Below are 9,873 nucleotides of genomic sequence, written 5' to 3' on the forward strand. Positions count from 1 at the left end.
TAATCAAAATGTTTATTTAATCATTTATTCGAAGATGAACTTTTAAAAAATATACAAAAACACACAACAAATTAATGAATAAATAACTACGTTGCTTAACTAAAAAGTTTGGTGAATAAAAAAAATTATCACCACTATAAATAAGAAGATAATTATAATTAAAATCAAAACATTTAACGCTTGCAATGATTGATAATTTTTCATGGAAAAATTGAAAATTCGTTTCATCTTATTCGAATAAGGGTACAAAAAAAATTGATTAAAAAAAATTCAATGTTGCTTTACAATTGAAAACGTAAATTGTTATGAAACAAAATGAAAATTAAATGATAACTGTTTTATCCATATCCCAATGTGTAAAATTTGCTTTCTTTGATGATTGTTTACTCCGTGGTGGAGTATTTTCTTGTTGTTGTGATTGAGTCGAAAGGCATTTATTTCTGAGTAAATGTTGAGGTGACTTTGTAAGATTTTCTACTTTATGATGACTATTCGATCTATTTGCTAAAGGTGTACGATTTTTATTGGCACTTACAGTCGCTCCATCTCCGTTAAATGCTTTCACATCTTCGAAGACGATTTTATTGTCTTTTCTAGATTGATGAGATTTCTTTTTCTTTCCACCTGAAGCTTTATTTCTCAGATTCTCATCAACTTTTGATGAAACGACCTCAGTCTTCAATTGATTAGACTTGTGAACTAATTGATTCTCGTCAAACTCAATCATAATTTCTTCTCGTTTCGCAAATCCTTCAGTCTTTTGTTCGCTTAATATTTCAGGTGATATTGAATCTCTCCAGACTCGAATTTTTTCTTCAGATTCCGTAAATAATTTTTTTGAAATATTAGTCGGTTCAACGATATTTCTATTCATTTCTTTTTGATTATTCTCTTTAGCAGGGGAATTCGTCAGTTCTATGTTAGATACAGATCTAACATTTTGAATTACTGTTACTTGATCTTCTGGATCACTTTCATCTGAGCCAAATTTATTATCAGAAGTGTTATCCAGCTGATTATCAGTGGTTGCACTCAAATATAATCGTTTACTTATCATCGATGATTTATGCGAAATAATTTCTGGAAGGACTTGGATTTCTGGCATTAAATCAATAGTAGTTTCACAATAAGCTATTTGTGATTTTGATATTCTGCCTTTCTCTTCTCCATTCTCTTGCGATAAATTTGGAAGTTTAGGAGATTTTGGTTTCATTATCGGTGTTCTATCGAAATCAGTAGCTGGTGATCTTGGATCTAAACCATTTGCTGTATTTTCTGGTGTATCCATGTTTAATGCTTGCTGTACGTGCACAATGGGAGTTAAATAATTTTGTGGAGGATTTATCTAAAAAAAGTAAAATGAACGAACGTTTACGAAGTCATAAAAAAATTAATGCATGTATGAAAAATTTTTATTAACATTTCATCTAAAAAACACTTACTGAAATAGGTGTTCTTTGGTGATCAACATTCGGAGATCTGGGGTCAAAAAGTTCAGTTTCTGGATTGATTGTAGTTAATACACTATCAATGTCAGTTTCAAGGTATTGTTTAGTTCGAAGATATTTAGGTATGGCACTTGCTATTCGTTGATTAGGACCAGTTGGGGTTGCAACAGCCTGAAGAGTTGTAATTTCATGTTATAGATATTTTTTTAAATAAATATTAAAAAATGAATATTATGATATAATAATACAAGAATTTTTTTAAGTATTACCTCGATTGGAGTTCTGACAATTTCAGCTGTAGCTGATCTAGGATCAGCTGTTAATGGTTTTTTAGTCATAATTGGAGTGCATGGCTGATTTTTTTCCATTACTCCTAATTTAATAGTTGTAGGTAATTTCATTTTATTATCATCATGATGATGTGAAAACAATTTACTTGTATAATTTCCCATTATACCTCAATGTTTTGTATTAATGCAACTAGAAAACTGAATGTTGACTTTTGTAACGGTCGTTTTGGACCTTCAAATGCTAGATGTGAAGTAGGAGAGATGTCTTAAGTTTATTAATTTCACTGTCACTTGTTTGCTAATATAATAGTTGAACACATTTTTTTTAACATAAAAATATTATTTATTTAAGTTTAGCAAGTTTTATGGTGAAAATACTTTTACTGATTTCAATCAACGAAACTATCTACTCAAATTGCCAGATAAACATTCAGTCTCTCTTTCTCGAAGTCAAATGAAGCATTTGATTTGAATATTTCAACCAATTAGAAAAATGATTTTGGTCGTTACGTACAGTTGAACAGCCAATCATATATTTACAGTATACTGTAGATTGACTGTAGTATACTGTTATACGAGCGAATGTAGCGCTGCACATAATCAATTTATGTACTAAACAATATGAATTGTGAAATCGTTGGATACAGATCTCTGTATGTTAAAAAACAATAATATAACCTAAAGAAGTTATTAGGTGATGACACTTAATTTTGTTTTATCAGAATTTTATAAATAAATTAATACATAAAGATGAATAATTCAAAAAAAATTAATGTCAACTTTTCTTCACTCGTGGGGTTAAAAGCTGAATTGCTCCGAAAACAAATGGAAGTTCAAGATGCTAAAGCAAAAGTAGACTCTACTACTTTACAAGTACCTAAAATCAAGTTAAAAAATAAAAAAAAGAATGTTTCTAAAGAGAAGACAAATAAAGTGCCTGAAGTCACAGAAATAGAAGATGTAAACATGTTAAAAAAATCCAAGTACATGCTTCAAGCTAAATCTAAGTTGTATGAGAAACTTAAAAAAAGCCATGGTGATGGTGATCATCATTATTTAGTAGATTTTGAAAACAAATCTGATGAATCCGAAGACGATATTCATAAAGAAGAAGATTATGATGATGAAAATTCCGATCCAGAGGAAGATTGGGTTGAATATCAAGACTGCTTTGGACGAACAAGGAAATGTTTGAGAAGAGATTTACCTAGAATGATGGATAAAGATAATTTAGTCAAGAAAGAAATAACAAAAGATCCTCCAGAGGAACATCAACAAGTTGAAAAACCTATATTTATTGAGCCAGAAAAAGAGCCAGAAATTGTTATGATGAGGAAAAAATGGGAAGAGCAGACTGAAAGACTATCACATAAAACAGATATTCACTATCAAGATATTTTATTCGATGAAGCACGAAGTCATGGTGTGGGTTACTTTGCTTTTTCTCAAGATGAATCTGAAAGAGCAAAACAACAAGCAGAATTAGCAAAATTACGAAAAGAAACAGAAGAAAGGCAAAAAGAGCTTCAGAAAATTAAAGATTTGAAACAAAAAATGGAACAAAACAGATTAAAAGCAGCAAGAATTCGACAAAGAATAAGAGCAGGGCTTCCAGCAGAGTCTGATGATGAAAAAACTGTTGAAACAAATTCAGAACAACCTACTAAGGAATTAAGTCAAGATATGAATGCAGTTACTTTACCTTCAAAAACAGATGAATCAGATGAAAATAGTGAGCAACCTGAAAAAGAAGAACAAAGCTTAGCAGTTATTGAAGATAAAATCAAAGCATTTGGTGAGCTTTTAGGCAAAAGACCAAAATGGCACGAATTATCACAAGAGGAATGGATTGAAAAACGTCGTAAAGACCGACATGGAGAATTTGCTCCTGTTTATGATAATTTTAAAAGTGCAGGATTTCTCAAGCAAGTTCAAGAAAATAAAGATTATCAACTTCTTGTAAAAGAAAGTAATAGTAATGATCCTTTGAGAATCCCTGGCAGTGGCCCAGAACCTACTGACTTATGGGAGTCTTCAGGTATAATGAGTCGCGAACAAAATGATCCTGTCAGTAATGAAACAGATCAATCAAGTTCAGGACAAAATGTTGACGAATTTAACTCTATGAAAGATCAAAATATCAGAGTGAATAATGCACTTCAAATTCAAAAAAATCTTCTAGAAACCTCTGTACCAGTTTGTCCTGTACCTCCACCATTATTCGATACTTCTATATCTCCTCCTTCTATTATTAGTGCAATTCCTCCTTTACCTATAATTCCTTCAATGCAACCTTTAGTAAATTCAAATTATATCCCTATACATAATGACTTTTATCATGTTCCTCCTTCTTGTCCCGATGCTTTTATCAGTAAAACATTATCAAATCAATCATTGTTAATTAATTCCAACACGAAAAATTCCCTAAATCTGGATGAAAATGAAGAACACAAAGATAAATCATGTGACAAGTCTGATAGTGATGATTCAGAGATTATTGGACCTATGCCACCAACATTGTTAATCGATAATAGTGAAGATCTTTCACAAATTCCATTGCCGAGTGATAGTAATGCTTGTATAAATGTAAACAAGACGATTATAAATGTCAATAAAGAGACAAATCTAAATGTTGATAGAATTGCAGCAGGACTTAAATATTTAAGACAACAATTTGATAATAATCACCACAGCTAACAAATATATAGAATATTTTTACAATAATCAAAATCTAATTAGAATTAGTCACTCTTATAGTTAAACATATTTTTAAAGTACTTGTGATGACTGTAAATATAGAATGAAAATTTTGTTATTCATTTAACCTAATTAATAAAATTAATATATTGAATGCAATAAATTAGGAAAAAATGATTTATTTGTTGTTCATTTAATCCCTTCATTTTATTTAACTCCTAATTCATATATGTTTTTATTTGTTTTAAATTTTATCAGCCGGAAGTTTTAGACAGAAATAACTAAGAGAGCCAATCCTCGAAGAGAAAATAGTTATTGCTGAACAAGACGAGCATGCGTAGAAATAACTATCAATCGAGGTGCGGGGGTCGTATGCATTTAATCAGTGCTGCCAACTGGAGTGTTAGTCTGAGACGCATACTGATTATTTTTTGATCAGTTCAGTGAGAAATGGCGTCAAAGAATTTACGGTGGCTCGTTGATTCCGGAATTCTTCGTAAAAAAAATAATGAAGAGGAACCGCAGGAACTGTTGGTGTTTGGATACAGCTGCAAATTATTTCGGGACGATGAAAAGGCGAAAATGATTGATCATGGGAAGCATTTGATACCATGGATGGGAGATAGCACGTTGAAGATAGACAGGTCCGTTTTTGTAACCTAGAATCCATTATACCGTCTAGGATATAATTACTATTATTTTTCTTCTCGTTAACGCACCAGTACGTTTTAAACACGTAGAGATATACTCCACAAAGATAAGAAGATGGAGAATGACAGCGAGAGATTAAGACTCTACAAATTCTTCAGAATAAATGATGTCTGGGAGATTATGTTCTGGATAAGAAATCTGGAGACTGTTTAAGATTTCTGCAGGTGTACAACGACGTTCGCGCAGGACGGCAGCGCGTTTTTGCGCCCCGTACCAGCGAACAATAGGGTCTTTTGAGAAGCCGTAAATGTCGCCGAGCGTCCCTCCAGCAAGGTGAGAGACACAGGGTAGAGAGACTCCACAGCCGAGAGTTGTATTTATTACGACTGCTCGGCCCGGTATGTATACTGACCACAATTCACCAACACGGTGTGGCTCAGAGCGAATGGTTTTTATGTTCTATTCATTTTTTTTATTATCTATTTATTTATTTTATTTATTTGTTTCCAATATTATTTGATAAATTGTGTAAGTTCTGGCGAAACCCCACATACCTGCGCTTATATCATACAATTTCCATTGAAAAATTTTATGACCATTTTTAGCTAATTATTCTACATAATTTATTGTTTAAATCAATCCCTCTGGCCGACCGTAAAAAAATATATGACTTTTATTTCTCTTTTACAGCTTACATCAAACACAGGACTCTTTTATCATATTATTTTTGTATTTTCAGATGCAGAGCAGAATTTTTTGATCCATAGAATAAATCTTTTAGTTTCATCCTTTTAACACAATTGTTATGTGTCTATAGATACGATGGACGCGGGGCACTGGCGGATTTGCGGAGTCATGAGCCGCCTCCTGGTGGCTTTGATGCACGTACAATTCTTACCGAGGATGAACTCAAAGTTGAGCAGCTGTGTGATGAGGAAAGATATCGTTCACTTTACAACAACGATGCTGAAGAGTTAATGTATCATGGTGAGTCCAAATTGTTTTTTTTTCTGTTTCCAAAATAAACGAAATATAAATAAATTCTATTGACAATGAATATTTTTTGTAGAAGAGGAAATGAAAAGACTACAACAAGCTTTGGGAGGTGATAATACTTATGGACAAGTTGCTTATAATTATGATGAAGATAGTCAACCAGCTGGTACTGAGGATTCGCAAAGTCCAAAACCTTCAGAAGGATCTCAAGAAGAAGAAGATCAAGCATTTGTTTTACCTCCTGAGTTAGAAGCCCCGGAAGGAATGATATTGGTAATTATTAGATAGTAGATTTTTTTGAATTTGTAACTTAATTAACAGCTCTTTTTTATTTATAGCCTGAAACACAAAAGCTCAATGCCATTATAACAAAGACTGCTCTCTTTATAAGCCGCCAAGGAAGTCAAATGGAAATATTAATCAAAACAAAACAAGCTAATAATCCACAATTTTCATTCCTTTCCATCGACGGTCCTTTGCAACCGTATTATAGATTAGTACTTGAAGCAATCAAATCGGGAAAATATAATCCAGAGAAACAACCTGAAAAAGAAGAATCTCGTAAGTTTTTATTTAACAATAAAATAATGTCCATAATTTTTTCGGTTTTAATAATTTTTATTATTACAGAATCTGAGAACGAATCTGATGAAGATAATGATGAACCATATTTGCATCCTAGTCTTGCATCGTCATTGACAAAAGTTGAAGCGGTAGGTTGATTAAATTTTGCCTAGAATATTTTAAACTCTTCTAATGACATATAGTTTTAATCATAGAAATTCCGAAGTAAATAATGCCTATAGAGTTATTCGATTCTGTTTGGTGAGTGCAGAGTTGGAGACTTTTTTGGCATTCGAATAACTCGCGACTTATCGAAGATTCGTGATGTTTATTGAAAGTTATAATACGTATTTAACCCTGACATATGACATGAACCTTCGAATCGCGAGTTATTTTTATCATTATTTAGAAATATTCATTGTACTAGCTCTGCTAATGTGTTCCTGAAATATTTCTGTTTCCAGGGCTGGTTCTGGTATGCATTGGATCCACCATTCGTCCTTTTGTTATTTAAATCCGCACTATGCTGAACGCGATTAATGACCTGTCGGACGATATTTGTAGCGAAAAAATTTTTTGAGTAATGTTGCGAATTAATCATATGAACCGAAGTAATGATTACTTTTTTATTTCACCTATTTAATACAATGTTTAGGAAACGCTATCGCGAATATCGCTTGACTGGTCAAACATAGTGAAATTATGTATTCCTCACTTGACAGAGTATTAATAAATTTTTAAATTGTTCTACAGGCACCCAGTATACCGAGTATACACTACAAACCATCAGCAGATTGTGCATATTCGATGCTGGTGAATAAAATTACTGGTAAGCCTCCACCTTCAAGACTTCCGCCTCCGCCACCACCACCACCACCACCAGAAGTTCCGGTGCAGCAGATGCCTCCTGCAGGATATTATACATCAGCACCAGTACAAGTAAGACTTTTCTTTTAATTAAAAAAATTAACATCTTTAGAGGATATTATTCAATAATTATTTTATTTTAAAAGTTGACAAAATGTAGAATGAATAAAGATATGATGTATATGGTGTTTGTAAGCTGATATTAATTACATGCAATTTATATAATTATAGGGATACATGCCTTACCCTCCAGCACCTCAACAATATTCTCACGGTCCTGTAATTTATGGTACAAATGGCCAAATTCAATCACCGCCAAGAATACTAGTACCTGGAGTACTAGGATCAAACGATAATACTCCAACACCAATTATTAAAGAACCCCCAGTACCTCTTGTACCTTATGGTCCAACGCCACCTAAACCATTAAGTAGACCATCATTTATTGTTCCTCCTGCTGATGTACAAATAATTATTGACAAGATGGCAAGTTATGTTGCTAAAAATGGTCGAGACTTTGAAGCAATAGTCAAAGCAAAAGGTGATCCTAGATTTAATTTCCTTGAACTTTCCCATCAATACCATGGATATTATGCTCATAAATTAACAATATATGAAGGTGCTGTGAATCCTAAAGTTTTAACTGAAGAAGAGTTATTAAGAAGACAAGAACCACAAGAAGAAAAACAGAAAAAACTAGAAGAACTTCAAAAAAAACAGCAAAGAATGGAAGAAGTTCAAAAGAGAGTTAAAATGATTCAAGCAAAGAAAAAAACTGATAAGCAAATTACAACTGTATCATTTTCTATTAAAAAACCTAAGGAAGGTGATGGAAATATAATAGAAAAAAGAAATCCACTGCTCATTGAAGAAAGTGATGAAGAAATTGAAGATGAAAAGAAAGAAAATAATTCTAAACCAAATTCACCTCAAGTAATTCTTGAAGAGAATCGATTTATAAAACAAAGCCATGAAGAAGAGTCAGACACGAACCCAAGAGATACAAATAAGGAGACAGATGACAAAGAATTGGTAGATCTCACTGACGATATTCTTGAAAATGGCCAAAATCATTTAAAAAGTAAATTGTTAGAAGACAAAATTAAAGATAAACTCGCCGCGGCCGCTAGAGATAAACTTGCGTCAAATTCGCGCGAAAGACAACTTCAACTTGAAAGGAGGAAGAAAGCAGTGATGTTTTTAAGTCAGATACAAACACCGTCTTTGGTAAAGCAAAATGCTGATGTGAAAACAGATAATGATGGTGATGAAGTTCATTCTATTCCATCTCCATCTCTGAACGAGATCGATGATTTACGATCCGGTAACAATTCATTAATGAATAGATTAAAAGGTGCAGAAATTGCAGTGAAACGATCAAGACCAAAATCAGGGTCAAGATCACGATCAGCATCAAGGTCTAGAAGTCGAAGTGGAAGCCATAGTCACTCTGATCGCCATAGAGTTCACAAAAAACATAAAAAAAAGAAGAGTTCTCATAAGAGGTAAATATTACATCATAAAATTCATACATCTCACTTCTTAATATTAAAATTAATTTTTGTCTGTCATTCTAAATGATTTATTTTTTATCTATTTCAGTAGTTATGATAGTCCAAGTTCATCGAGATCTCAAAAAATAAAAAAAAGCAAAAAATCATTTTCTCGACACAGATCTCGATCACCTTCAAGAAAATATCAAAGTTCGAGACGTTCACGAAATCATAGTGATTCTAATGATTCAGGCTCAAGTTCGTCGTGAATGAATTTTAAATAATGTTTATAATAATATTGATACAAAGAATTGTATTTGTAAATATGATTTGTTCAAAAGTGCTGAATGATTTTATACTATGTGAAGTCGTAAATAATGCCAAGTATGTTGTTTGTTACCATGTTTTAAAAGATTGCAATAGATAAGTGATGAGTTTATCAATAAATTTTCCTATCATGTACGAATAGATTTTTACACAAGTTTTACTTTTATCTTCAATGCCAGAATTATAATGACATACTTAAACTGACTTTGCATATTTTTTATTAACTCTCTTCGAAATAATTTCATTATCTATTTTCTGGACCCAATAGTAATAAATTTGCAATTATCATGAAGCAGTCCACGATCTGCCAGTGCACAAGTTTATCTTATAATACTCTTAATCATAAATCCTAATTCATGAAATTTTTTTCTTTTGTCAGTAGTAAGATGTATTATCAAAAGAGCATTTAAATACATTAAATAGTTCATATAGAAGAAATTGGAAAGATTCAATCACGACGCAATAAATATAATAGCAAGTACTTATTTCATTGATGTCATTGAAAGGAAAAAAATATATACAGTGCATCTAAGCTCAACT

General features: G+C 32.1%; 3 protein-coding genes across 7 annotated transcripts; 2 read left to right on the forward strand and 1 right to left on the reverse strand.

Moving 5' to 3' along the window:
- Nucleotides 1-96: 96 nt before the first annotated feature.
- LOC118064898 (uncharacterized) lies at nt 97-2,204 on the reverse strand. The gene is made up of 3 exons (XM_035079816.1): nt 1,718-2,204; nt 1,443-1,619; nt 97-1,345 (listed from the first exon to the last, which is right to left on the reverse strand). The coding sequence occupies exons 1-3, from the start codon at nt 1,898-1,900 to the stop codon at nt 323-325; spliced, it is 1,383 nt and encodes a 460-aa protein (XP_034935707.1). The 5' UTR covers nt 1,901-2,204; the 3' UTR covers nt 97-322.
- Nucleotides 2,205-2,366: 162 nt separating this feature from the next.
- LOC118064896 (coiled-coil domain-containing protein 174) lies at nt 2,367-4,548 on the forward strand. Its single transcript, XM_035079814.1, has one exon. It carries the CDS (start codon nt 2,489-2,491, stop codon nt 4,433-4,435), a length of 1,947 nt encoding a protein of 648 aa, XP_034935705.1. The 5' UTR covers nt 2,367-2,488; the 3' UTR covers nt 4,436-4,548.
- A 288-nt stretch (nt 4,549-4,836) lies between these two features.
- Nucleotides 4,837-9,476, forward strand: su(w[a]) (suppressor of white-apricot). Of its 5 annotated transcripts, none has more exons than XM_035079883.1 (9): nt 4,944-5,079; nt 5,158-5,419; nt 5,904-6,073; nt 6,156-6,355; nt 6,421-6,643; nt 6,713-6,795; nt 7,400-7,585; nt 7,745-9,018; nt 9,116-9,476. In XM_035079883.1, exons 2-9 carry the CDS (start codon nt 5,394-5,396, stop codon nt 9,273-9,275), a joined length of 2,322 nt encoding a protein of 773 aa, XP_034935774.1. In that variant the 5' UTR covers nt 4,944-5,079; nt 5,158-5,393; the 3' UTR covers nt 9,276-9,476. The 5 variants fall into 5 exon arrangements, with proteins under 5 accessions (XP_034935771.1, XP_034935772.1, XP_034935773.1 ...); XM_035079884.1 differs by having other exon boundaries at nt 4,951-5,079; nt 5,176-5,419; XM_035079880.1 differs by lacking the exon at nt 5,158-5,419 and having other exon boundaries at nt 4,837-5,079.
- The last annotated feature ends 397 nt before the right edge of the window (nt 9,477-9,873 follow it).

Source organism: Chelonus insularis, unplaced genomic scaffold (assembly GCF_013357705.1).
Source record: "Chelonus insularis isolate UGA/USDA-ARS -01 unplaced genomic scaffold, ASM1335770v1 contig_25_pilon, whole genome shotgun sequence".
Lineage (NCBI taxonomy): Eukaryota > Metazoa > Arthropoda > Insecta > Hymenoptera > Braconidae > Chelonus > Chelonus insularis.